The sequence below is a fragment of the Micromesistius poutassou genome, assembly GCF_964030765.1.
Source record: "Micromesistius poutassou genome assembly, chromosome: 14".
Taxonomy (NCBI): Eukaryota; Metazoa; Chordata; class Actinopteri; order Gadiformes; family Gadidae; genus Micromesistius; species Micromesistius poutassou.
The window spans coordinates 4,179,979-4,207,863 of record NC_140284.1 but is presented as its reverse complement, the minus strand read 5'-3'; the positions used below and the strand labels follow the sequence as shown (position 1 = coordinate 4,207,863).

The 27,885-nt window shown below is 47.3% G+C and overlaps 5 protein-coding genes across 6 annotated transcripts in view; all 5 read right to left on the bottom strand.

Moving 5' to 3' along the window:
- Nucleotides 1–4,523: 4,523 nt before the first annotated feature.
- Nucleotides 4,524–12,077, bottom strand: katnal1 (katanin p60 subunit A-like 1). 2 transcript variants are annotated; one of them, XM_084478181.1, is made up of 11 exons: nucleotides 11,964–12,077; nucleotides 11,317–11,495; nucleotides 10,455–10,615; nucleotides 9,866–10,004; nucleotides 9,412–9,536; nucleotides 9,155–9,260; nucleotides 8,249–8,407; nucleotides 7,817–7,943; nucleotides 7,063–7,197; nucleotides 5,497–5,623; nucleotides 4,524–5,041 (listed from the first exon to the last, which is right to left on the bottom strand). In XM_084478181.1, exons 2-11 carry the CDS (start codon nucleotides 11,476–11,478, stop codon nucleotides 4,843–4,845), a joined length of 1,440 nt encoding a protein of 479 aa, XP_084334307.1. In that variant the 5' UTR covers nucleotides 11,479–11,495; nucleotides 11,964–12,077; the 3' UTR covers nucleotides 4,524–4,842. The 2 variants fall into 2 exon arrangements, with proteins under 2 accessions (XP_084334307.1, XP_084334308.1); XM_084478182.1 differs by having other exon boundaries at nucleotides 9,412–9,533.
- Nucleotides 12,078–12,481: 404 nt separating this feature from the next.
- On the bottom strand, nucleotides 12,482–15,025 carry LOC311358197 (ras-related protein Rab-33B; the record flags this gene model as incomplete). The annotated part of the gene is made up of 2 exons (XM_084478210.1): nucleotides 12,482–14,041; nucleotides 14,771–15,025. 2 exons carry the CDS (start codon nucleotides 15,023–15,025, stop codon nucleotides 13,595–13,597), a joined length of 702 nt encoding a protein of 233 aa, XP_084334336.1. The 3' UTR covers nucleotides 12,482–13,594.
- Nucleotides 15,026–16,011: 986 nt separating this feature from the next.
- Nucleotides 16,012–18,237, bottom strand: kbtbd7 (kelch repeat and BTB (POZ) domain containing 7). Its single transcript, XM_084478992.1, has one exon. It carries the CDS (start codon nucleotides 17,904–17,906, stop codon nucleotides 16,038–16,040), a length of 1,869 nt encoding a protein of 622 aa, XP_084335118.1. The 5' UTR covers nucleotides 17,907–18,237; the 3' UTR covers nucleotides 16,012–16,037.
- A 720-nt stretch (nucleotides 18,238–18,957) lies between these two features.
- LOC311358605 (uncharacterized protein) lies at nucleotides 18,958–20,346 on the bottom strand (the record flags this gene model as incomplete). Its single annotated transcript, XM_084478695.1, has 3 exons — nucleotides 18,958–19,173; nucleotides 20,038–20,220; nucleotides 20,326–20,346. The coding sequence occupies 3 exons, from the start codon at nucleotides 20,344–20,346 to the stop codon at nucleotides 18,958–18,960; spliced, it is 420 nt and encodes a 139-aa protein (XP_084334821.1).
- Nucleotides 20,347–21,628: 1,282 nt separating this feature from the next.
- The window catches only part of slain1a (SLAIN motif family, member 1a), a gene marked incomplete at its 5' end in the record, with an annotated part of 11,377 nt that continues 5,120 nt past the window's right edge, over nucleotides 21,629–27,885 (bottom strand). The window contains 7 exons of the mRNA XM_084478888.1: nucleotides 21,629–21,766; nucleotides 22,019–22,421; nucleotides 23,344–23,529; nucleotides 24,586–24,939; nucleotides 25,615–25,764; nucleotides 26,113–26,226; nucleotides 27,725–27,841. Of these exons, the coding sequence (XP_084335014.1) occupies nucleotides 21,691–21,766; nucleotides 22,019–22,421; nucleotides 23,344–23,529; nucleotides 24,586–24,939; nucleotides 25,615–25,764; nucleotides 26,113–26,226; nucleotides 27,725–27,841 (1,400 nt within the window). The 3' untranslated portion in view covers nucleotides 21,629–21,690. The remainder of the gene's footprint in view (nucleotides 21,767–22,018; nucleotides 22,422–23,343; nucleotides 23,530–24,585; nucleotides 24,940–25,614; nucleotides 25,765–26,112; nucleotides 26,227–27,724; nucleotides 27,842–27,885) is intronic.

Sequence of the window (27,885 nt, the reverse complement as noted above, 5' to 3'; positions counted from 1 at the left end):
CGCACACACACACACACGCGCACACACGCGCACACACGCACGCACACACGCGGCGAAGACGGGGGGACAAATCAAAGAGGCTCTTTGACAGGCGCGTCCCTCGTTGCCTCTCTTAGCATTTCAAATGAGGGCCGTGGATAAAGGAGCAGTTGTGGTTGTGGTGCCGCTGGTTGGCTGCTCCCTGGGCTCTGGATGTCTTACTGGGAACGAGGTGAGCAACAGATGCCGACGACCGGCTGGCTTCCTGCTGGGGGGGGGGGGGGGGGGGGAGCGGGGCGAGGGAGGGGGGGGCGAGGGAGGGGGGGGGGGGGGGCAACCCATCCACAACCTCGCGGTTGGGAGCGGTATGAGCGGTATGAATCACCGCTTCCGCTGCCATTTTATGAGACCAGAGAGAGGACGAGTCCGCTCACAAAATGGCACGATGATCATCACACCTCCTGACACTGTCCCGACGAATGGGTGATAATTATCTCCCGTGCTATTAATAAAGTTTTCAATGATTTGATATCACTCTGTTGTGTTTTGATTAGGCGGCTCTCTCCCTGGTGTTCCTGGTAAGGATATTATTTACAACGATGGAAGAATACTTTTTTTTTTTTTGTTCCATGGCATTGAAAAAATGACTTTGGCCATGTTCGAAAGAGGCAAAGATAATTATATTTTGTCCCTGCTGTTACAGAAATCTTAAGTAAACAAAGTTATATAAAGCTGTAAACAAATACACAGCAGCTGTCAAGATGATTATTCTTTATAATAATTCTGTCTTCATTAAATATCAATAGCAAATGGCCACCACTGAATAATAAACACGGATCAGCTTGTGTCTTTACTCAAAGCCAACAGGGAAATCAGGGACTGGTTGTCTAGACGACTTGTCTGTCATTGAATTCCAAACAGCTTGCACCCTCATATCACACACACACACACACACACACACGCGCACGCACACGCACACATGCACACACACACACGCACACACGCACACACAAATGTAATGCCCTGCCAGCTACTGTGGTAATAACACCCAGTTCATACAAGTGTCACCTCTACCCCAATTAAGAAAGGGAAGGTGTCTGCTATAGCAGTGTGCGGGAAAATCAAAGATGTATAAATACATATTTTATATTCCCACACGGCCTACATTTATCTCCTGAACACCACCCAGGTTCTGCTATTCTAGGTATGGGCACAGGGGACATCTGAAATCGGATGCTGTGGGCATGAAGGGGAACGGAGAGCGGACGGCCGGTCTGAACTAAATATACATTTTGAGAGCTTTGACTCCCACATGCCTGCGGCTGGTTTAGAAGAAGGAATGGTGTACCATCCGAGGAATTCATATTGTTGCCTGTTGAGCTTGACATTGACACGTTCCATTGAAGTCCATTGGTCACATACTATTCAATCATTTACATGCAATCAATTTAAAATTAAGATCCCTTTGGATATTGAAATATATATATATACACATATACGCCTACATAAATAAAAGACAACAACTATGGATATATAGACAGTGTGTGTGTGTGTGTGTGTGTGTGTGTGTGTGTGTGTGTGTGACAGGGATATGTATTTGCATCTAACCACAAAACCGTGTTTTTTGGAAACATCCTGTGGGCGTATTCTCTGTGAGGCAGCAACACATCTTCATCTTACCACAATAGGACTCACAAAATAGCAGCAGCTTGACAGGTGCACATGGCCCTTTAAGAATCTACAGCAACAGCCCCCGAGAATATTAAGCATCACAATACTGGCCTTTTTGATATTTCATGGAATCGGATGCGAAATGGTGCTATCCCAGTTCCCATACTAGTTTCCCGTATCCATGTTCACCACCAGCGCTCACAGATTCACGCTTGGGCGTTGTGTGTGTATCCACTATTTTCTGCACTGGCGTCAGTGACGCCTGAGAGATATCAAGAGCCTCAACATAACATGGATGCCGTTCCATTAGGACCATAACGGACCACACCAACATCACTCAACATTGAAATCAAAACGCCACGACGTCAATACACCATAAAAGCTAGACAGCAATTATCAGCCCCTAATAAAAACGTAATAAAAAATAGATGTAAACAGCCTGACTCCCGTGTTCGCCACCGCCACCACCACCATGATGGTGAGCGCCCGTTCACTTCATCATGCACAACACACAAGACTCCCTGCCTATAGAAAAACACGGTGGCGATGCTACCATGAAGCCGCATTCAACCGGGAGATGAGAAACAGCCGAACATACCCAAAACACGAAGGAATAGACGACGAGGAGGGTCTTCAGGCAGGTTATTACTGGTTTGGTCTCCATCCTGGTTTTTTTTTTTATTTGTAGCGTTACAGCCGAAATTCTCGCTCCGGAAACGTCTCTGAGCAGACTGTCGTTGCGTTGCGACCACGCGTGCGATGTACCAGCGGAGCGTCACCGTCGGCTTCAACCATTTTTTATTATGGGAGTGAGAAAAACGTTATTTGTGTGCGCATATTATTATAATTATTGTATTATAGTTAGCATATTATGGTTTTAATGAGGGCATTTGTTAATGTCAGATTTCAGTTTAACATGGAAAGGAAGAAGAGATGAAAAGGGTGCGCTAATGCCTTCACTAAATAAAATCGATTTTACATGAATGTTGATTAAAAACATGGTCGTTCCTTAACTTCTGCAATAGGTAGGGCTATCCGTTTCAACACATTGCAATTACTCATGAAGTTTAGCCTACATGCTACAGTAAATTAGGCTATAGGCCCAGTTCTATTTTCAAAAAGCTGTTTAACCATTGTCAACATTTAATAATAATGGTAATATACACTTACCTGTAGGCAACGTTGTGTCTGCTTTGTTTACTAAGTTAGTGCTAAATCATAGCCAGTTTGAATAGGCTATAGAGCTACTTTGGGAGAGGGATATTGCAGTGAAATTGACTGCACATTTGTTAGTAGTCAACTCACATTTCTGTAGCCACCGTCATCCTCTCTACATTGCCCCAAGAAGGGCTTAAAGGGGAGGACTATAGCCAGATTTTCCAGTCCATTTAATTCTTTGTCTGTTGTTTGTGTATCTAAACAGTGACTATGTCCAAAAATGTCCAACCAGTGAAGACGGATGGGAGGACATGGTTATAGAGTGGGTATGATATTATTTCTGTTGTTGGTAATATGATCATCACTCCATACTGGCCTAATTATTTAAAAAATGTGCCAATGCCTTCCCCACACACTGCCCTACTACTACCTGCAGCCACCAGCAGTTAGTACACAAGGCCTAATAGTAATGAGCCGAGACCTTTAAAAACTCCAAAAACCTTTTCAAAAGTCCAAAAACGAACATAACTTTATAACTTTATTAATAAAAAAAAGTTCAAAGTAAAGAATGTTTAATGTTGACCTCTGTCAACTGCTCAATCATTTACCAAACGAAGTGTCAGGAATCATACTCAATAACAAGGAATTAAAAGTAAAAAGAAAAACTGCAATGTACTTCAGACAGATCTGCTACAAATCACAGTCCAAGTTTCCAGTTTGTTATTGTACCACCATCGTATTACACACAACAAAACAGAGCTACGTTTTACATGTTCAAATTAAAATGAAAAAAATAAATATGAGGTCCCTGCGTAAAATTATCACTTCAACTGATAGAATTACCATAGTTCTTTACACTTACATTTTATAAGGCCTTCATTTAAATCTTCTTTGAACTTATTCCAGTGACTTGGTCACCAAGTCCTTACCTCCTGCGAAGCCTCTTGACTGAAGAGAGCTCAAGAATCCAACGGTTCGTCGGACTCCTGGCTTTCTGATCTGTCACGTTTCAGTTGGGCTTTGCAGTGACGCCATAAGGGTCAACAGCGGATAGTGTATTGTCACAGTGATTGAGACACTGAATCCAAAGCTCACCCTCCCATTGCCTCGTTTGCGCTAATGATGGTCTAACAAACAATGAAATACACCTGTATACGTATGTATACCTGTAACATGCCTCTAGGAGTCACCGTACGTTGTGCCATGACTCATTCATGGCATCAAAAAATATATTAGTTAGTACCTCAATGAGTCATGGCACCTTGTTCAGTGACCCAGAGGTAGTAACCTAATCAAAGTATTAGTCAAGTACCTCTATGAGCCTGTGAGCCATGTGTCTCCATACCTTTAGTTACTCAATCTGTGTGAATGTGACAGCATTCAAGTCTCACTCAGTAGAGGCGTGCAGTTCCGCTGCACACAACAGGCCTGCCTACCCGGACGCCACCACATGCTCTGGGTGGCCTGCTCAGTCAGTAAGAACTCTAATGATCATCATCGACGACGTTCAAGGTGCTCTGTGTCTGCAATATTAAAAACACTGGAGTGCATTAGTGCTGTGCATTCATTGTCTCCACGTTAACAACCAATACTAAAGGAATGTCGACAAGAAACAAAAGTCACGTTCAAGTAAAAAGGTCTGAGGAGTGCGGAAGAGGGGAACAGAGCCGTCATTACCCGGGTCCCGCCCCATCCCGGAAACCCCCCCCCCCCCCCCAAGTCTGTCAACGACACGATTGACACCTCGTCTCTCGGAGGCCTGGTTCCGGCCATAGCTACAATAAGGAGGCATCACCGGTTTGAATCGTTATCGCGTCCTTCAAATAAAATGAAAAGTACCTGTGTTCTTCTAACGCATGCTGAGCTCACACCATCCCATCCTCCGCCCTCCAAACAGTCCAACAGCGACCCACCTCCTGTTTTAGTTCAGCTCAAACCACTTTACAACACTGTCTTCATCGTCTAAACAAACAAACAACAACAACGACGGTCCCCTTCTCTCCGGAGCAGCGGCAGCGGGGGGGGGGGCTCTCCTCACACGGAGCCGAACTCGGCCATCCAGGACTCGTACTTCTCCAGGTCGGCGGCGGACACCGACTTGGAGATCTTGGTGAGCGTGAGCGTGAAGTCCTCCATGGTGACCGGCATGAGCAGCTCCTCCTTGGACAGGGCGCGGATCTCCTCGGGACTCAGGCCCTGGATGCGCCGCCGCATGGCCATCATGGAGGCGTCCCTGGGGGGGGGCGGGCGGACGGGGGAGAGAAGGAGCTCTTACAGATAACAGACCGGGTTTGTGGGGAAAAAAAAAGCCTGAGACAGATTTTGAGCTAATGCCGCGGAGCGGGGTATAGGTAGGCGGTAGGAGCGGGTTGGCTGGTAACCGCAAGGTCGCCGGTTCGATTCCCCGGCTCCTCCTAGCTAGAGTGTCGTCGTGGTGTTCCTGAGCGAGACGCCCTCACACTAATTGCTCCTGATTGTTGCCGGCGGTCGCCCTGCGTGGTCGACTCACGCCGTCGGTGTGTGTGTGTGTGTGTGTGTGTGTGTGAATGTGTGCGTGAACGGGTGAATGTCAAGTCAACACTGTGAAGCGCTTTGGATAAAAGCGGCGCTATATGAATGGAGGACCGTATTTTGTCTGCGCATGAGGCCCTGGGAATGTACGGCGCTGACGTGAGCACACGAGCGCACCTGCAGACGTTGGTGATGTCCGCGCCGGAAAAGCCCTGGATCTTCTCCGCGATGAGAGCCAGGTCCACGTCAGCGGCCACGTCCACCTCCCTCAGGTTGATCCTCAGCAACTCTGTACGGCCCACGGCTGGACGGACACACACGCACACACAGTACACACACACACACACACACACACACACACACACACACACACACACACACACACACACACACACACACACACACACACACACACACACACACACACACACACACACACACACACACACACACACAGTACACACACACACACACACGTTTGAGTAGGATGTAATTCATACACTGCATGTAATATATGTATTAATTCGTCCTCTCCTTTGTCATTCATAATTCATTTCAACATTTGCATTGTATTTAACAAATTAAATGTCAATTGTTTAGATTTATTCTTTGTATATTGTCTTGGAAAGCACATTGCATTAGCCTAGTCCTAACTAGACCTTCATACTCATTTCATTCATAACGATGGTCTAGAATAGCCTGGCTCCGCCCGCCCACCTACTTCCGCCCAAATTTCATTTTCCCTTCAGTCTGGGGCTGGGGCTTGTTAGTGGGATTTTGCCCGAACAAATTTCTGTGTGACCAATCAGCGAACAGAGGAAGTGGCTGAGAACGATGACGTCGAAGTAGCGACGTATTGTCAATGACAAGACCCAGCCTCGACAGTTGACTGCAAACATTATCTCTGTCCTTACTATCGAATATTAATGTAGAATTTGTAATTGTTCCTTGAACTCTAAAATTAGATGAACAAAACCTGCAGCTATCGTTGACAGACATCTTCACGCTTCATCTTGTTTTGTTTGTGTACACAGCCTGCACATGCGCGCAACGTAGTTTCCGGCCGGTCCCGGCGTATGACATACGTCATGACCAAACGCTATTGCGATTGGTTATGGCAGATCCAGAGTGGCACTGGGCAGATCCAATAGTTTTAAACTTCAACAGACACCCGCCTCCAAGTGAGTGAACGTTTGCCAATTACAGCAGTTCCAGACCTTCTGTACAAATGAAATTAAGTACGATGGTCTGGTAGCACCAGGCTAGGTCTAGAACTGCTATAGAGACAAACGATTTCTCACTTGAAGGCGGGTGCTGTTGAAGTTTAAAACCTATTTGCTCTGCCCAGTGCCACTCCGGATCTGCCTTAACCAATCGCTAACGTTTGGTCGTGACGTATTTCTTCCTGCTGCTTCCTGGTATTCGTTTGACTACAACTGAAACTCGCGCACGACCTGTACGTCACTGTTCTCAGGCCGCGCCTCCTGTTCGCTGATTGGAGGGACAAACTTGAGGGAAAAGAAATCACTCGAACATACAGCACTCCCAGACCGAAGTACTGAAGTGAAATGAAAATTGAGCGGAAGTACGGAGGCGGGCGGAACCAGGCTAACATTGCATAGCACCACTGTTCTAAAGGCGCCTTTTAGATCAACTCGCCTAACTTACAACATTGACGGCACGGCAGTGGCTACAATAGATAAGGGTGTGGTTGTTATCAGGCTGTGTGTGCACGCGCATCACCTGTGGGCAGGGCGATGTAGATCCTCTTCTCCAGCCGCCGGCGCAGGGCCTCGTCGATGTCCCAGGGGAAGTTGGTGGCCGCCAGGACCATCACCATCTTAGAGGGGTCGTCGTTCTCCGAGGCCCCGCCCACACCTGCTCGCCGCAAAAACCAGACACGCCCACTGCATGACTTACTCGGCTTTGCTTGACAGCTGTGTTTTCATTTAGTTTTTTTTTCTTCTTAAAACAGGGAGGCTAAACCAAAGATGATCCAGGGAGGGGAAGACACAGCGTGGAGGACCAAACAGCCTAGCGAGCGGTGTGGCCTGTGACGACACATCCGGAGATGTGCGTGTATCAGACTACACACACAAGCACAACGTGCTTGATCGGCTCAAATACATCAGGAGGAGTAGGAACCTGCGCAAGGACACATCGCTTGCGATAACACAGACAATGGGAGACTGAAAAAAATGGCTCGACAGATGACAGAAGTCCTCCCACGCGTTAATTGCAGACTTAATGATCGCGGTAATTAATTGAAATCTATATTCCATTTAAAATGTCTCATCAACACACAGCATGGTCTTTAAATGATTCAACAACGGAATCAATCGCATCGTCTGCGTGTGCGTGACCTCGCTGGCAGAACACGGGCGCGTCGGGGGAATCTTTCGTTTATTGAAAGATGTTTTAATGGGATGGGAGGCTACAGGGTGAGCGCATTGACCGCCGCTCCAACCACTGGCGTACAGGACGGCCTCCCACTCACCGTCCATCTGCACCAGGAGCTCCGACTTGACCCGGCGGCTGGCCTCGTGCTCGTCAGACGTCCCCCGCCGGCCGCAGATGGAGTCGATCTCGTCGATGAAGATGGTGGTGGGGGCGTAGAAGCGAGCCTTGGGAGACCAAGGATGTCAGAATGTACGGTTCTACCCTAAAGGATGTCAGAATGTACGGTTCTACCCTAAAGGCTGTCAGAATGTACGGTTCTACCCTAAAGGATGTCAGAATGTACGGTTCTACCCTAAAGGATGTCATAATGTACGGTTCTACCCTTAAGGATGTCATAATGTACGGTTCTACCCTAAAGGATGTCAGAATGTATGATTCTACGGTTCTCAATTTTAATTGCTGCTCAACTGCAAGCAAATATCAGCAACGACATAAACGCACACACACACACACACACACACAGACTCACCATCTCAAACAGCAGACGGACCAGCTTCTCTGACTCGCCCCGGTACTTGGAGGTGAGGGTGGAGGAGGACACATTGAAGAAGGTCGTCCCGCACTCTGTGGCCACAGCCTTGGCCAGCATGGTCTTACCCGTCCCTGGAGGGCCGACCATCAGCACACCCTGTTGAGCACCAAAGGCAGAAAGGGACACACAGAGAGAGAGAGAGAGAGAGAGAGAGAGAGAGAGAGAGAGAGAGAGAGAGAGACACACACAGACAGACAGACAGACAGACAGACAGAGAGAGAGAGAGAGAGATGTTTAAACTACAGTCTAGTGTGTCTAGTCTCAAATAGACAACTATAGATCAAAACAAAAGGGGGGGGGTTTACTTTTTTCTTTGAACACATAAATACACATTAAATGTGGGTCATAGAACGCTGCAGCATACTGGGCAGAAGTGAGAGGAGAAGTGAGCGCATTTAGACTTGACAGACTAAACCAGGTCACCGGGCCCAAGTCACCCAAAATATTCTGGCTGTCCTTTTGGACTTCACACGTTGCTGTAGGTCCGATTTGAGGGCTATGATTTGAGTGGAATTTGTGAGAAATAGCACAGCCTTTCCGTAGCTATTGGCCAATTGAGATTTTAGATTGCGACCGGGTCATTTTAGACCAGTGTTTTCTGTCATTGTTCCAGGTGATCCATCCATGTTACTGATCAATCACAGCTGTGTGAAACGCAACACTTCACAATGGCGGCGGGGAACACAGAGAGGGAGGGTCGTTTGTTTGGTCAAGTTTCAAAATCTCTCTTTACAACTCTCAAATCCTACCTACCGCACCGATATGCGTGGTGTGTTGCGCAAACACACAACACTATGCACGCACAATGTTTTTGCGTGTGCGCTAGTGCGTCCTGTTTGTTACCTTCCAGGGTCGACGGATGCCCTTGAAGAAGTCAGGCATCCACATGGGCAACACCACCGCCTCCCTGAGCAGCTTCTTGGCGTCCTCCAAGTCCGCGATGTCCTCCCTGGGATATCACACACACACGCACACACACGCACACACACACACACACACACACACACACTTAAACACCTGGAAGCCTGGTATTCTTGGTAGCATGACCCACAAGGAAAACGAGTGTGTTCACGACGTGCACGTGTCATCTGTCGTCATACCAGTGGATGTTGGGGTTGCGAGACACAATGTCCCTCTCTAGCGCTTCCACCAGGTCGCTGTCCTGCCCAGCACCCTCATACTTCCTCAGCTCCCCTTCTGCTGCACCTTCCCCTTTCTTTGACTGCTGGGGATGAGTGGGTGAGATGACAAAGACACTCACAACACACAGCTATTGCACTTTAAAAATCCTCGTCTTGTATACAGCGCGGGTAGTGTCAGGTTTTGAGCGTCCCGTATCCTTCCATTATGGCACGTATCCTTAATGCCTTGTAGTAATACGATTGTATCCGCTAAATAGCAGCCAACCAGGGACTACAGATGAAAGTACGCCTCTTTGGTTAACTCTGGCTCGGTGTACACAGGAATGTAATCAATGTGAACTGGTCACGGTCAAGAAAAAAAAAAAACATTACAACATTCCGGGAGAAGATTAGGATTCAGTAGCGTCCCGACCTTGTCCTCCTTGGTCCTGTGGCTCCGGTTCTCCCGGGGGGCCTGCCGCTCCGACTTGGGGTTGGCCTGACTGCGGGCGGGCGGCGCGGCCCCCCGGGGCTTCACCCCGCTGCTGGGACGCCGCACCGCCGCAGGGTTCCTGCACACGAGACACGACGGTAATGAGCGCAAGTAGCAGCCGACAAGACAGAGAGATCGCAGATCGAGAGATGACTCCTAGTCTGCGGGGCTAAGCTGCAGTCGCTAATGCATGCGGAAGGGAGAGAGTTTGAGTCCCTTAGGGCGGGGGGGGGGGGGGGGGCGCACTCGGGAGGGAAGAGAAGCAAAGTATTTTGCCAGTATCGGGGCCAGCCTGCCAATTATCTCGACACAGACCAACACAGGTCCCCCAGGCGCACAAGATGAAAACCACACACACACATACACACACACACACACACACCGCCGTCGGCACGCCACAGACAGGACAGGAATGACCCTACTTATTTGCAAGGAGGAACAAGGAAGGAACAAGGAAGGGTCTTGTACATTGTTAATTACATTGAACTTCTTGGCTCCCCTGACGTCGGATAGGTGACACAGAACATACCGGTGTTCTGCAGGGGTGGGAGGGGGCCAGACGGCTGGGTCCTGGGGCCGCTCGTCTGGGAGAGCGGCGGAGAAATCCACAGGCTTTTCTGACTTGAAGCTCTCAAGCGTACCCACAATTCCTTTCACCTGCTCATACTCTTCTGACAGCTCCTGCTTCACCTGGTGCAAATCAAAACACGAGGTTGCATTGGTATTGACACTCAGTTGCATTGGTATTGACACTGTTGTGCAATGAACAAGTTCATTTTTCTATGAACTTTGAACTGAACTTAACATATTTTTAACTAAAGAACTTGAACTAATTCAGATTTTGTGACATTCTGAATTGATCCTTAGGTCCAGAATAAATGTTTATTAAATAGAGTTACTGCCTTAGCTGTGATGAATGAAAAAGGTGTGCAAATAATATCCACAACAATTTTAGATGGTAGTGATGGGCAGCTGATAATGGAGAGGATCCATTTTAAAAGAAAAGCACAGAAATATTCACTGTTATCCACAGTTTTTCCTCGGTTTCTAAAATAACTGTTAATGAACTGAACATGAACTAGTTCAAAACTGAATTGATGAACTATGAATTTATTCATTTTCTTTTGTATGAACTGAACTTTGAACTTGTTCATGTGAAGTGTGAACTTGCACAACACTGTTGACACTGGTTTGGCTCGACCTGATGTGGGAGAATACAATGGCTAGGCTGTGTACTTTGCACTTATTTTTAGTTTTAGATGAGATGTGTGGGAATGGTAAACAATGGCAGTTATATGAGATATGTGGTAATTAAATACATTTCTGTTCTACGATATCCTCCTCATGACGTTGGATTTAACAGTCTGTTAATGTGCAAGAAAGGGCCGCACCTGTTGCCATTTGACTTTGAGGGCGGGGTCTCGGAGAGCCTGGCAGTACTTGTGTATCTGTTGAATGACCCCCTCGTAGTACACCATGGAAGAGTCATAATTCCCCAGCAGCGCATACTCTCGCCCCTTCTTTGCGTTGTCACATATCTCAGCCAAATTCATACTGGACGGCGGCGACTCTGCAGGGAAAAAAAAACTTAGCGCTCTTACCAAAAGTTCAAATCTCGAAACGACGTCACGCGTGTTGACAACAAGGCCACTCATTCATACCCAGTCCCCATTGAAACAAACACTGATATATAACACTGATCCTATGCAGGTCGTGGTCATTGTACTAACAAAAATAGCAATTTAATTGTTCTACTAAATATGTGCAGAAAGCGTTATGGCGGGGTTTCCATTTCAGCAGTTGGATATAAATGTAGTAGAGGCCTGCTATAAGAGACCTTAGGTTAGAACCGCTGCCGCCCTGTTAGCTTCGGCTAGCTTTAGCCACTAGCTGGGCCGCAGAACAGTCGACCAATCGCATGCACGGACGGATACCGTTAACTAATCTACTGAACGCGAACGCATCTGTTCGTAGACAGAAAAAAAACAACTTACGGTTGACATAAATCTGTCTTAAATATATTTTATTATACACTTACTGTTACCAAATGTAATACGCCGTGTTTGAATTTCTTGGATCGGTCGAAGTCAAAACACAAGCCAGTGTTACCATGGTCGCCGACAGACGCCGTGCGGACTGAGAATGAGCCTGCCCTGAACGCCTCATTAGTGTTGCGTTCAAGTCCTCGTTGAGAACGTGGAGCGATCAAAGCGTCACGTTGAGCTTTTAGCCCCGAGCGACACATGAAGTCTGCACATGATGTTATGTATTGTATTTCACAGAAGCAACACTCTACATTATTTCTGGCCTGCTGCAGATGTAATAAATAGCACTCCATTTTAGTCATTATGCCTTCATTATAGTATTCTATATTATATACATAATACATGAACATATCCATTATAGCACGACTGTGAAAAAACAATACATCACACATGTTTACATATGCTTGTAACGTGAATGACGCCATCGATCTTTATTGTGAATACCTGATTTAGGGTGAAGAGATCTTCACGGTCCCAGGACGTGTGTGCTGGGTAGCAAACCAAAACCATGTCTCATGCATTTGTTTCATTTTATTTCAATTTAGCACACTTTGGAATACTACAATAAAAAAATAAAATAAAAAAACGAAGCAAATAGGATCAAAATTTAACTCCAAAATAAAAGCTACATTGTCAAACACTGGCCTTTCTCTCCAATAAAGTGTTACACGTGAGCAGGCATAGTATATTAATCACAAAGTCAGCATATAATATTTACAGTTCAAATGTGTGTACTATTCACAACTACATTCTGTTCCACAGTGGTCCCTTCTTTTCCTGATGCAATGTAATGTAGTTTGTATTATTCTACAAGCTCATAATTCTGCCAGCAATGGAAATTACAGTAGCAAGTAATTAATAGGAACCCCATGTCATCTCAAAGAGCACATGCACATTCAATAGAAAGGCATGCTCAATCCCAGGGACCCGTTGCTGTGGTTGTTTTATATTGTGTTCACAAAGAGGACGTTTTTTCTGTATTTTGCAATCAATGTAGCGAAACGTATTGCATTTTACTTAATGTTTCTTATATTCTTTGTGTAGTATTTTTCTACTATTTGAGTTATACCTTAAACCTACAGCATACTTGTTCATATTGGAGGCTTCTTTCTTTTATCACATGGATTTGCCCTCCTTCTCACCGTTTGATATTGTATAAATTGCTATACAAATGAACTTCGCTGACTAGCACAAGACTATACCTGTACACTATTCTGGTCTTTACATTTGTTCACAGCTTTACATGATCCTATTGGCTGGGAAACCCTGGTTGTGGTTCACTTGCTGAACACGCAACTCTCGCTGGTATTTCCAATCTTTCAATTCAATTCATCTTTATTTCCCCTTGGGGGAATTCCACCCATTTAAATGAATGCCATTCAAATTGACCTAAGCACCGTAAAGACTTTAGACTACAGGCAGCACCGTATTCCCGACATGCATTGCACTGTTTGATCAGCCACCTGCAAGAAACCAGAAGATGAAGAACATGAAGACGTTTGAGAGATCGGTTGGAAATCAACAACGGAAGACATTCATATTGCTAACCCTGTATACACGCATACGCAAGCACGCACACACGCACACACACACACACACACACCAGCAGCAGCACGGCCACACTTCAGCATTGACAACCTGTGGCCTGATGTTCTCTCTGATACCAAAGCAGACTCGAGCTGCTCTCGCTGGGCTGCTTCAGCCTCAGAGGCTTGTGGTTCTTCAGTCTGTAGGCCAACGTCAGGAAGATCGAATCCACGTGTTCCTTCTCGGCGGGGTCCTTGGCGGACGTCTCGAACAGGGGGAAGTCGTAGCCGTCCGCCATGCGCTGGGCGTGGGACGTGGGCACCTCCCGGTGCGCGCGCAGATCGCACTTGTTGCCCACCAGGATGCGGGGCACCATGGGGCCCACCGAGTGCCGGCTGCACTCACCGATCCACTCGGGGAGGCTCTGGAACGAGGCCAGGCTGGTCACGTCGTACACAAAGACGACGGCGTGGACGTTGCGGTAGTAGTGCTCCACCATGCTCTTCCTGAAGCGCTCCTGCCCGGCCGTGTCCCATATCTGCAGCTGACGGTGGGAGGTCAACAAAAGGTCAAATGAATAACATGTATGTTAGTCGTTATAAAGTCACGCGTTAGATACAAATAGTTCACATAATAAATAACAACACATAAGTTATATACACACACACAACACATATGCATGACATATAAGCTATATATATATATACAATTTGGTCTTAAAACTATTAACGACCAATATTAACACACACACACATATATATATATATATATATATATATATATATATATATATATATATAGGCCTATACATACACACACATATATACACATATATAATATGTTATTATTGGTCATACAGTTTTAAGACCAAATTGAATTATGTATGATGTATTACATGTAGCTCTTTAAGTCTGGACTGCATTATCTGCAATACCATTGTAGAATACGAGAAAATGCTTAGTAGAAGCGATGTAATTTGTACCATCGCATGCTATGATGGAGGTCACATATCTTAACGTTATCTAGACTAGAGAATCAAAAACGACGTGGCTTACTGTACTGCAAGCAAGCGAGCTAGTTATATTTTTTGACTACCTTTTCCTTTCAGACAGTAGACAAAACGAGTACTTCAGAAGCAGTGTTTTACTGTATGTGGCGGGCTATGCACGCCTTATTATGGAGGTCCACAAATACCGCTTCGGGGTTAATAATGTTTTAGGATCCCTAGGGTTGTTAACACATATCTAGGTGTATAACACTTTGAAACCCTTACCTTGATTCGTTCTCCGTCGAGCTCGAGTGTCTTTTCTCTGAAATCAACACCGATGGTAGCCTCTGGGTTTTTGAGAAAAATGCCGCCACAGAATCTATAAGTCAAGCACGTCTTCCCTACATTAGAGTCACCTATCACTATTATCTTAAAAATGCGAGCTTCGAGGCTATCATTGTCGAGCTGCGATGACAATTGAGTATCATTTCGGTTGAAAACTGTATCAAAAACCTCCACAGGGTTGTTTTCAATTGCCATTGCTCATCCTCGCCACCTAGATGTAGTACATTCTAAACACCGCGAGAATATACGACCCAATCCGGGCCGGCCATACACACAATAAAGAGGATTCAACTGTTTTTTCCTTCAGTGCCCATATAAAACCTTTGAGCATGTTTATTCCATCTGTTTAAATAAAATAAAAAAAACCGCATAATTAAACTTGGAGTGGGAGGCATACCAAACCAGGCTTTAAGCATAAACATTTATACTTTTTTTTTGTTTTAATACAGTTAGTCATGTTATGCTATCTTTACCGTCCACTAGGCATATATTACTTTAGAAGGAATACACAAATCAAATATATACACATATCATAGTGCAATGTATTTTCATTCCATATACCCTGTTTTTCTCCCATTTCCAACAAACAATCTAAACTAGGGAAATAACACAACAGTAAAATAATTTAACATTAACCTATAAACCACAATATTGAAACACATTTTCTTCAGGGATTTAAATTCAGTAATGGCATATAGGCTGTGCTAAGGCCTAACCTGAGTACAGTGCATTGGCTGTTCATTTTCATTCATTTTTACAAAATTGGCGTTGCCCTAAGAGTAAGAAAAGGGTTTGAAATAGAGGTGGCCGATCTAGCGTTTATGATATTCTGTCTTAAAATGGAGGCAAAAAAAGATAATAACCAGTAATAATAATAATAATAATAATAATAATAAACAGCAGGAATACATGTGTTCTAAATGTGGACAGTGAAATATAACGTTTCTTTAATCCTTCAATCAAAATGCTCATCAATGAGGGACATCAGAGCTTATTGACACACCACAAAAGTTCTTGGCTCAGAAAGACATCACACCTGTCACGCCTGCTTAAAATGAAAAACACCACACCGAGCATCGGGCATCGCAAACGCCCCCTCGCACATGTTACCCCCCCCACCCCCCCACCCCTATCCTCGGAAAAAAAAAGAAAAAAAAAACTCAATAAGAAAAATAAAAACACCTGCAACGTCACACAACCACAATCACTACCAGTTCTCATCGGAGAACGAGCTGGAGCTGGCCGAGTCGGACTCGGCGTCCGTCAGGCCGTCCAGGTCCCAGTCGGCGCTGGAGCCGCTGTCGTCCTCCTCCTCCATGGACACGCTGTGCGCCGAGCCCAGGCAGGGCGGGTACAGCCGCGTGGCCACGCACACGGGCCCCAGCGTGCACACGTACACCGCCATCACGTTCTTCCAGGCGTCGCGGGCCGGCTCGTACTCGTGGATCAGCATGCGGTTCTTGTTGTGCTGCAGCAGCGTCTGCGTCAGCAGCAGCAGCTTGCCGTCGTGCCGGATCACCTGGTAGTTGAGCGCGCGGCTGTCGATGGGGATGTCGCCCAGCCTCTTCCACTCGCCGCGGCTGGGGCTGTAGGCCTTCACCACCGGGATGTCGCACACGCACACGATCTGGTCCTGGAAGACGCACGCCTTGTGCAGCTTGTCCCGCCGCAGCGAGCCGCAGTTGCGCCAGCGGTTGCGCCGCGGGTCGTAGCAGAGCATCCGCCGGCGGTTCACCACGTACAGGTGCTCGTGCAGCGTCACCACCTGCATCTTGCCCAGCGAGTGGGGCAGCGGGGCCACGAAGGTCCACTGGTTCCGCTGGACGCTGTAGCACTCCACCTCCTTCAGCCGCGCGTCCGTCACGGGGCTCCGGCCGCCCAGGATGTACACGTGGCCGTTGAGGTAGCCCATCCCCGAGTGGATGCGGGCCAGGGGCCGCTCGGCCAGCTCCTGCCAGTTGTTCAGCAGCGGGTTGTAGAGCCAGAAGTGTTTGGACAGGTGGGAGGCGAGGTAGAGGTTGTTCTCGGGTGTGGCGCAGGCGATCAGGGACTCCATGGTGGAGCGCTTGTAGTCCTGGCTGCTGAGGTCCACCAGCGGCGGGGCCATGAAGTAGAGGTCCTCCGAGTAGGGGTCACAGCACATTATGTTGTCGTTTGGCAGGCCGAAGAAGAGGATCATTTCTTTTGCGCTCGCGCCTATTCTGTGCTTTGGCGTCTCCGACGGTTTCGCGGGCGCGTCCACCTCGGACGACCGGTTGACAAAGTACGCCAGGTACTTCTCGATCAAAGGGCTGGCCATGAGGCTCTCCAGGTAAGCTTTGTCCCCCTCGGCAAACAGGTTCCAGCGGACACAGCGGAGAACCTGTAATGCGTCCTCGGTCTCCACTGGTGCGTTGGCCTGTATCCACTGAAGCGCTGCGGAGCACACCTTTCTTTCACAGTCAACATCCAGAGTGTCTAAACCCAATACCTCTTGTATGTGCGTCAGGCCCAGGTCACAAAGCTCATTTCCATTAAAAAGATGGTTAAAGTTTTTTGCTATGAACGTTTGGGCCTTTTCTTTTAATTCGGGATTACCAAACGTGTCAGCAAAGTTAAGAATGCCCACACAATTCGAGAGGTCCAGCCTCCGCGTCATGAAGCTGGAACAGGCGAGTCTGACGTACTCGAGCTGTAACATATTGGCAGCCCCGTAAACCTTTTGGACGTTGCTCTCCGTAATTGTTACCTTTCCAGTGTAACAGTAGTCTATTATCACGGACATGGATTCGGCGTCCACACCCCGAATGACCACTTTGTCCTGCATGCTTTCATTTAAGCCGCCGGTGAACATGCTTTTGAAATAGGGGCTGGCAGCGGCGAGGATGTTGCGGTTGCACTGGAAAAGTTTTTCAATGTCACCTTTGGCGGACTGCTGGTCGCACTGGTCCAGGGACCCGTCGCCCTGCACTCCGATAACGATGTCAGCGAGCAGTCGGGAGTCGTACAGGGACTTGAGTTCTTTGAGCAAGCCTCGGGCATGGTCGACGTCTTCCAATTCTTCGGGACCACTGAAATAACTCAGTACCGATGCCATCGAGAAAACGTTGCAGTCGTCAACTATTGTTTACTTTGCGGAGAGAATAGCTTGGTAAAAAAAAAAAAAATAATCACAGGGGACAATTTTGTATCCTTGGTTAACCTGGCGCTAAGGCTGCACTGTTGTTGCTCATTCGTCTCAAGATAACAATCACAGATAATACATTAGCAGCGACTTGCTAGATTAACGCTGGCTTGAATGTACACAGCCTACAATCCGGCAATGCATTTCCGTATATTGCTAGTGATGTGTACGAAATATGCTTACTCCGTAGATATGGTTCGTCGACATAAACGTTAGCAGTTTCACCCATGTTTCTGAAGGCATATTCCAGGCATACTCGTAGTATATTTGATGTCCCAATGAAAGCAGCTGTGGTAGCGCTTTTTGAAATACAGTAGCAGACGACTTTCCCCTCACACAATCTTGCTAATGTGATGGCCGCACATGTCTCTGATTGGTCAGGAGCGATGGGGGGCGCACCACGTTTGGTTGACTTCGTTTGTGTATTTTCACAGAACGGATGCCCACTGCCTACTATACCATTTTCATGTTTTTTTTTTTTTTTTTTTATTAAATCTCACATTGGACCGGCAAACAAAAAAATATGTATGCATTAAAAAATACGTTGGTAATATAGTATAGACTAATAGAAAGATATCTTGCTATTCTATTAATATGAATGCATGTTGCAAACAATGAACAAAATGGTCCTTTCCACCTACCCAGAGCTCTTCACCTACCTATTTGCCTACCTGCCTTCACCTACCTACCTACCCACCTACCTACCTACCTACCTACCTACCTACCTACCTACCCACTGCCATAGTTAATTGTACTAATGAACATAAAAACAATTTGAAATTGAACAAGTCTACTACAGTTAGACCCATTTGATGAAACCTTTATTTGTGTGTACATGTATAATTGTGTTTATGCTTTCGGTGTGCTTTGTGGTTGTGTGTGTGTGTGTGTGTGTGTGTGTGTGTGTGTGTGTGTGTGTGTGTGTGTCATTATCGTTTACATTAAAACACATCTTTCCACAGCTTCAGGTGTATCTCTGGTTGAGGTCGTTGATCCGGCGGAGCCCCTCCTTGTTGCCGAGGGTCTTCTGGACGGTGATGAGGTAGGGGAAGGCGGAGGGCAGCTCCACCAGGCGGCTCAGCCTCTGTCGACCCCACTGGAGGCACCGCAGCCTCTCGGCCAGATCCCTCCTCCCGGCGCGCTCCAGAGCGTCCCGCAGGAGCTTGGTCTTGTTGTCGCTCTTGTCCCGTGATGACTCGTCGTACCTTTCGGTCGAAAAGGGGGAAAACACGCGAAGAAAGACTCTCACAACCTGCCTGCTGGAATGCTGATCAATTACGCGGAAGTTCTATCGATTTTTTTTTTCTTTGTGGGAAATGTATGCAAATAAGTAAGTTGCATTTCTATGGGGTGATCAATCATGTAAAACCTTTCACTCAGGGTTTCTCAACTGGGGGGTTGGTGCACGACATGCATATGAGGACGCCGTCATTTTCAGACTTGGAAAAAATGCTGACATAATATGAATTGGGTTTGGTTTTTTTTACGATCGGGGTTTGGTTTAAAAGTTAAGTTTTCAGCTTTGGTTTTAGCGTTAGGGTTTGGTTCCCAAGACAACGGTTCCGGGAGAGGGCCCACAGCACCAGGACAGGGACTGCAGGGGTCCACCGGTGAGGACCGGGTTCTTGAAAAATGTCCTCGATGGGGAACGGTCCCAGGACAGAATCAAAAAAGATCTTATAATGGGGTTGCAGAAGATCCAAACAGAACTCCAAATTGAACTTCTCCTTACACTTCGATATAAATACATGCATTCATAGCACTACTGGCATTTGAGTGTTCACACGTACACGTACACACACACACACACACACACACAAACACACGCACACAAACACAGACATGCACACACACGCGCGCAGACAAACACACACACACACACGCACAGACAAGCACACACAAACACACACATACACACACACATGCACAGACAAGTAAACACACACACACAGACAATGTCACACACACACACACACACACATACACTGTCACACACAGACACGCACACAAACACCAACAAAAATGCACATAGAAAAGGTGACACACACAAACTAACACTGTACCAGCATTCCAACATATTCCTGGCTTGGACGCTCTTTTCGACAGACTTGGACTGGAACTGCCTGATCTGAGCTCTGGTGAAGCCAAGTTCATCACCCAGGACGGTCCACTCAAAGCCCAGCTCCCTGGAGATCTCCTGCACTGTGGTCAGGTTTATTACTGCATCCTAGAAACAAGAAAACATCTTAAATCTTGACTTATTCGATCTATGGAAAATGTCTCTTCATTTTCCAGTGATTCATATTAAATTGTCATGTTAAAAAGTGCATACCTCTTGTGGTTTATTGGGCATTCTCTCCAAAGGCAAGCTCGGCTCCCTGCTTTGCACAACAACACAAAGAAATAATGAGAAGGACGATAATACCTTTTCCCCCTTCTGTACTACAATTATCATTAAGTCATTTATAGCTTACTTGTTAGTGATCTAGAAGCTCAAATAGCATTGCACACTTACATATTATCACAAGATGTTGTCGAGGAGGGACATATGAGTGTGATGATTGTGATCCTGGCGTTACCTTGGAGCTCGGTCATCAACATCGTTTCCTTTTGAAGACAAGTGTCTGCCTTTGAGCTAATCATTACCAGACCCTCTGATACTTAATGTTAGGACGCTGTTGGAAATATGCGTCATATAAAATAACTGCATGCTGTAAAGAAAAGTCAATGTTATAATGACCTTATTCACAACCACATTGTAACATATAACATTTAAAATGCATTACACATAAAAAATTATGAACATAGAGAGAGACTGAGGAAATATTTTTAAAAAGCACTTTTAATTAATTTAAAAATGAACATCTTCCTCGATTTATTGTCCCCATAAAAAGCATCAAATGTGGATGTGCAATATCATTGCAGCGAACGTTCATCAAAAAACATCAAAACATCAACTTTCTTGTAAACAGTTATGAAGATTAAGAATGTGTGACTGTGCAGTTATATTTTAGGTTACTTTGTTTACTTAAAAAACAACAAATAATGTATTTGATGTGTTAATAATACGTAATAATACTTCTGAAAAAGTGCTGTAAGTTGCAAAACAATAAATATAACATATTTTCCACTACGGTAACAGGCACAAATCATTCATAACTCAATTTTAGTATAACTTTATATTCAATGGCAAAAGCATAAATAACAGAATTAACCCATGATAAAATATGATAGAAAATCATTATAAGCTTGTATTAACGCAAAAGCCTTGTACTTCTTTTCAAATCAATGAAACCATGAACTATCCACAATTGTTTTATGCACACCACGTCACAGAGGATCACTTTCATGTCAAACAACTGATTATCAACATATTGCCAGGCTCATTACGCTCGTTCCCCAACAGGTCAGTCCGTGTATCAGCGGGTTATTAGGTCGAGATCCAGCCTGCTGGATCCCTCCTCCTCTCCGTACTATACCGTGTGGTACAACAGTGCTTCCCAAATCGTAACAGTCTTTCTCTCTCGGGTAAAAGCCCAAGAAGGGACCCATCTGACAGGGTAACCAGCTGATGAGTTGGGGCTGGTGGGGGGGGGGGGGGGGTTGGGGTGTGGGGGTGTGGGGGGTTTGGGTGGGGGCTCTCTTGCAGCGTTACCCTGTTACACCGGGGCGGTGGCGCGTCTTCCGCAGCTCGGCTTCAGTAGCAGCCGTCCTTCCAGCTTCCGTCCCGCAGGGCGCTCAAGGCGGCCATGCTCTTCGGCGGCGCCAGCAAACTGTGGGGTTTAAAGAGGCATGTGGTCAGACAGCACACACCCTGGGCTCCCACGCGTCTCACACACAGTTTAATCGGGGATCCGAGGCAGGCGATTAAACAAAAGGATAAAAACAAACGATCACCCGCGAGTCATTGCAGACGCGTTTCCTATTCCCTCTGTGTTCTTCTCACACTTACACGGGTAATTAAAACCTGTATTAATTTGCGCACCACAACATTGTTGCGGCATATTCACGCTGGGCGGGCTCACCTGCGCGTGGGCTGAGCGATTTTGCTGGGGCGGAATATCCCGCTGGTGCCCACGAAGGAGGCCGGGCGAGGTAGGGAGGTGCGGGGCACGGCGGAGGCCGCCTGGTTGGGCGCCGCCTTCAGGGGCAGCGCCACGGGGCTGGTGCTGCTGGGTTTGAGGTGCTGGACGGGCAAGGCCCCCCCGCCGCCGCCGCCGCCGCCGCCGCCGCCGCCGCCGCCGCCGCCGGGGAAGGAGTGCAGGCTGACCGAGGAGGTCATGCCGGGCGCGTTGGGGGTGGCGGAGGGCGGGGGCCCCTGCTGGACGGTGGGGCTGACGTAGGCGGTGGCTTTCAGCGGCTGCCTGGTCATGTTGGCAAAGTTGCCCACACTCTGGACACGCTGGGTGAGCTGGCCCGGAGAAGGGACTAGGGAGAGGGAGAGGGAGGGCGGGGGGGGGAGAGAGAGAGAGAGAGAGAGAGAGAGAGAGAGAGAGAGAGAGAGAGAGAGAGTGACGGAGAGAGCAGGAGAGAGAGAGATTACATCAGACGGACTATAGAAATGTATTCTTGGGAGACATTGGCATGCCTTTGGTGAAGGAGACGTGCCTTAGGTGTGAAGAATAACCAGGGAACACAATGAAACACACTAAACATGGGGACGACGTCACTTAGTGGCAAGTGACACCACCTGGCACTCATGTGATCCAATCAGAGAGATAACTAAAACCTCTGTTACCGGCACTCTGGATTAGTCCATTGATTGTTGATTGATTGTCTTTACAGTGGAAATCGATTGATGAAATCTTGTGTGAACTGATAGTGTGGATCAATAGCGTAACTCTATGGTTTAAATCACCTCCAGTAGCGTCTCGAGATCTAGTCTGGAAGCGGCCCTACACAGCCCATCAACAAACCCCAGTGAGTGATGTAAATAAACGACAAAATCTGAAAGTGCCATTTGGACTTTCCTACAATGGATTCATTTATATAATGCTTTGGAATTAGTTTTATTTCAATGCAGGGACTTTGAACTTAAATGAAAACTGTGGCGTTCTCCAACAGTGTTTACTTTGGAAATACAAACACCCGGGATCCAACTGGCCACAGCTCATCCAATGGGCCTCAGTGTAAGGTCGACTGAGGACGCCAATCATCAACAAAAAAAACGTTCCGGTCCTAACGAGCTAAAAACAAAATCTGAGTGTGCGAGGCTACGCCTATACCACTCAACGCCCTATTAACACCCCGCGTACAGTACAGCATCGATAACACTCATAGACTTGAGGAGAGAGAGACAGAGAGAGAGAGAGAGAGAGAGAGAGAGAGAGAGAGTGTGTGTGTGTCTTACTGGATGACTGGAGTCGTGCAAGGCCGTTAGAGGAGTCAAAGCTCTGGCTGTTCCGGAGGGAGGACATCATTGGCAGGGAGGAGGGGCCGGGTGAGGGGCTGACGGGGGACAGCAGGCTCGGAATGCTGGGGACACTAGCCATGCTGGGGGATCTTAGCAGGTTGGGCATGCTTCTCCGTAACTTCTCTACAGTCATAGCCGTGTCAAAACAATACAGTGGGAGAGTCAAGACGTGCATACACTGGGAGTACCGGTGTGCAGGTGAGTCAGGATCAGGGGTACTACAGCGGCATAGCGTCACAGCGTTTTTGTTCTTGAAACAACACGGTGTCACCCGTTAACTTTGTTGTGACCTCACATGCAAAAAGTACTGTTAAATATTCAATGTTCAATATTTGTTTGACGGGATTAAAGTGAAAGGGAACACAGATAATCCAACACGAAAATATAAGCGTCTATTGTTAACGCTTGTTAATTGAAACCAGGCAAACCAAATTAAAGCAGAATTCTTCAGCAGTTTGGTTTGTGAGTTGTGCATGCAAAGGCTAATGATCAATATAAAAGACGTTATAAAAACGATCAAAACCTAATTAAACCAACAGAATACATTTCAACTCAATTCATAATTGTTTTCATATCAGACGTCAGAAGGGTTTTATTTACTTGAATGTAAAAAAAGAATGATTGTTTGTCTTTGTCTACCATCAACCATCGAGTTATATGGAGATAATATATCAGGCAGTGAAACTGTGTTGCACCCTAATGGTTTAGCCTCGCTGTAAAGTCTCTAAACCCTGCGGCTCCCCCATAAACCCGCTGCTGTCCCATCGAGCGATGACCCACATGTGGTCGCCATGGGTAAGACGCTTAACGGGACCCAGTGGGAGGCAGCCTGCTCCCGTTGGCTGTAGCTCCCATCCCAGCCCTCATCTGATTGATCATCATGACACTCATTAAACACATTTCAGCAAATGAACAATTAATCATTTGATAAACCAAACCCTCATAATCAATGTGCACAGCAACCAGCCAATACGAACAATGACGACGGCGAAAACAGCAGTTATTAAACGCTTTCTTTCCGTATTCCACCGCTCCCCTCCCTCCTCCCGTGCCCACACTACCCAGCTTTGACTCGTTTTTAACGTGCATACCAAACAACGTTTTTAAAGGCGCAAAACAAATCAAGTGTATAATAACAATTACTCAGGTATATCCACTTCCCCCCCCCCCCCCCCTCACCTGCTGCGATGCTCCTGTAGCCCATGCTGGTGTCCACCGCCGCCACGCCGGGGCTCCCCCCCCCGGAGTACTGGGACAGCCCGCCCAGGGGGAACGGGGCGGGGCTGGAGGGGCTGCGTCTGCAGTCCCTGATGCTGGAGAAGGTGTGGGAGTGGGGCAGGCCGCCCCGCTGCATGGAGCCGGTGCGGAAGAGCCGCGGCTGCGGAGGGGGCAGCTGGTCGTAGCCTTCGTCCTCATCCTCCTCCTCGTCCTCCTCCTCCAGGTCCATCTCGCTGCGCCGGAGCGAGTTGATGGAGAAGCTGGAGCTGCGGCGGCTGACGGTGGCTGAGGTAGAAGCGTAGTCCTGCCGGAGGCCTGCAGGGGGCGGGGGGAGGGGGGCGGGAGGGGGGGGGGTTTATCACAGAGCCGAGTTGAAAGCCGTCCCACGCGTGACGCGGGACGTCAGTGTTTTCCTATGGAGTCGGGCTTTGAAGCCCAGCCTAGAGTCGACGCTGCACCGCAGCCGTCACCTTGACGCGTGACGCACACAAAGTTCGAACTATTTATACTTTGACCCAGTTGACGCCGACTTCTCGAAGGGCATCCAATCAGAGCACAGCTTTGTTTGACGTTCTATAACCAACAAAATCTCTCTTATCGGCTTTGTTCCTTTTTAAACCTAAATAAATACACGTTTGGTGAGTGAAGAGTTGCTCAACGCCCATCTGCCGGCTCGCTATATGAACAACCTAACCTAGTGTCGAGTGTCGTTTTGACTACTGCCAGCATCGGAGGCTCCGTCTGTGCCGTCCGTTCAAAGGCACCTGCCAGCCGTGAGTCACTCGAGACAGGCTCGGTGCGTCAGGCCTTTCGCCCGAATCACCCACGTTCATAACATTCATAATAATGGCCAAAGATGAAGGTCAGACTAGTTTGTTTTTGGCTGGCTGACATTTTGCGCAGGTAATAAGAAAAAGAGGAAAAGAGAGGAAAAAGAGAGGGACACAGGGGGGAGAGAGAGAGAGAGCAGCTGGCCCGCGGAAGACTCACTCTCCTCCTGAAGCCGAGCCATGACCTGCACGTCGGTCATGTCCTGCAGTTTGTAGCCCATTGAGATGGAGTCTTCCTCCAGCTCCGACGCCCCCACCTCGCTGTCCATGGAAGACTGGGGGCTGACGGCCGCGCGCCGGCGCCCCGCGTCTACGAGAACCACAGACAAACACAAGACACTCACCACTCTGACACTCATATAAATATGATCAATATAACAGGTATTTTAATAAAGATACTCCAGCCAGATTGCTGCCGTTTTATATATTCTTATGTCTTATATCTAATATTTTATCTGACCATTTTAAAATGTTATCATGACTATTCTTTTTTGGGGGCTATTCAGTGAGCTATCAGTTGGATGACTACGAACGCAGGAATCGCAGAAAAGGACCGCATGAATGACATCATCAGTTAGACGACTGCTTACGTCGCGCCCACGGAGCGCGCGGCAGCATAAACACAGAGTCAGCGGGTGTCGTCGGGTGCGAGCCTTACTGTGGAGGGCGGCGTTGGAGAGGAAGGTCGGAGACCTGTCACTGAAGGTGGAGAGGAGCGGCCGGCCGGGCAGGCCCAGCAGAGACACAGGATGACTGGGCAGGGCCAGAGGGGCTGGGCGCGGGGAAGAACCACGAGAAGGCGGGGGGGTTACAATCACTCAATCAATCAATCGGGAGCCTCTAATCCCTAGGCAGAGACAGGCTTCCGTGCTCCATATTCCATATTCCATAGCAACACTTCCAATGTTTTGGAAGATACGTCCTGAGATGACGTCCCCCTTGATTAAGGGAATAATCCGCTGGGTTGTTTGGAGTGTATGTTACATGTTGTTGTGCTGGCAGACGGACCCAAATTGTTTAAGCTCCTTACTAACATTACTTTGGTCGGGTCAAGGACAGGCTGCCAACTTGGCCTTTTAGTTCTAGAGGGGTTTTATGCCCGCACGATTACTGAGTTAGTTACCAAACTAGCAGTTGCTTTTTCCTATGAAGTGTTGTCAGAAGTATAAAGTATAAAATGACTGGTGTATGTGTGCTCTTTACCTCTTGATCTCGTATTATCTATATTGATTAGGATTCTGTAGCATTGCTGAACGGTATCCATATGCAGAGATAAGGTAAAGTAATACTTGTGAAGATCTAAATGAGAAAATGGCAATAGATGTGATACATGTGTCAGAGTGGTTCACTGGCTTTGATTTGCTTTGCATTGCATTGCATTGCATTGCACTGCATTGCACTGCATAGCATTGCATTGCGCTGCCTAGCATTGCATCATCCCTCCTGCAATGCCAGCGTTGCACTTGTCAAAGTGAAAAAGAAAATCCACTTCTACGCTTCACCTTGCACTATGACCTCCTTCATCTCAGGCCGTTTGGATCAAACAAAACAGAAATGGCCATTACGCTTTAGCTCACCCTGCTCCCGTCTAAAGCCATTCAAATCAGAATTTCAAAGTCACCTTGGCGTTGGAGACTAACGTAATATGTGCGTATTACATCCTGGGATGTGTCCCTAACAAACAACAACAACAACGAGACACAAGTAAGCCAGTGAATAAAAACCAAAGCCTCTGAGATTAGTAGTCACAGTTTATGACCGTGTTCCCATATCCTTTCTGAATCTCTCCTCAAATCGTAAATTGAAAAAGAGTTGTGAAATTATGATTCAAAGAGAGATGTTTTCTCAGTCTAAACAGTCTGAATAATAATAATAATAATAAATTTGATTTGTATAGCGCTTTTCTCACACTCAAAGCGCTTTATCAACCGATTGATAAATCGATTGATAAAGACAACCGTTATCTAAACCCCCCGGGGAGGCAGCGGTCGTGCATTCGATCGCGATCGACCCACAGTGGGTTCCGTGACGGGTAGCTGTACAGATCAAAAAAATAATGTGTATGAATAGTAACACACACTGAACGTGTAAGAATTGGGTTTGTTTGTCCGCTAAAGTTTGAACGGCTTCCATTAACGACATGAAGTGGATGGGTTGGTCTACGCAGATTCTCAAGGTCGACGCGTGTCCTTTATTTATTTATTTATCGATAGTGCGGAGGGTCAGTGAGTGGTGCGTGGGGGGGGGGGGGGGGGGTGCGTGGGGGTTACCTGGGGGCTCGGTTAGTGCAGCAGGTTTAGGGTAAGGCAGGATGGGCAGGCTGAGGCTGGACAGGCCCTCTATGCAGCTGTAGGGCCGGACCGAGGGCGCGGTCCTCCACCGCTTGGCTGCAGAGAGGAGTGCGGCGACAGGGTCAGTCGGGGGTCAGTGG

Excerpts from the sequence above, each read along its gene's own strand:
- katnal1 (XM_084478181.1), bottom strand. The coding sequence starts at position 11,478 with ATGAATTTGGCTGAGATATGTGACAACGCAAAGAAGGGGCGAGAGTAT. Across the intron at positions 7,944-8,248 it reads TCCGTCTGCTGTTTGAGATG|GCTCGCTTCTACGCCCCCAC; the intron begins GTGAGTCTGTGT and ends TGGTCTCCCAAG. Across the intron at positions 5,624-7,062 it reads CTACATCGCCCTGCCCACAG|CCGTGGGCCGTACAGAGTTG; the intron begins GTGATGCGCGTG and ends GTGTCCGTCCAG.
- kbtbd7 (XM_084478992.1), bottom strand. The coding sequence starts at position 17,906 with ATGGCATCGGTACTGAGTTATTTCAGTGGTCCCGAAGAATTGGAAGAC.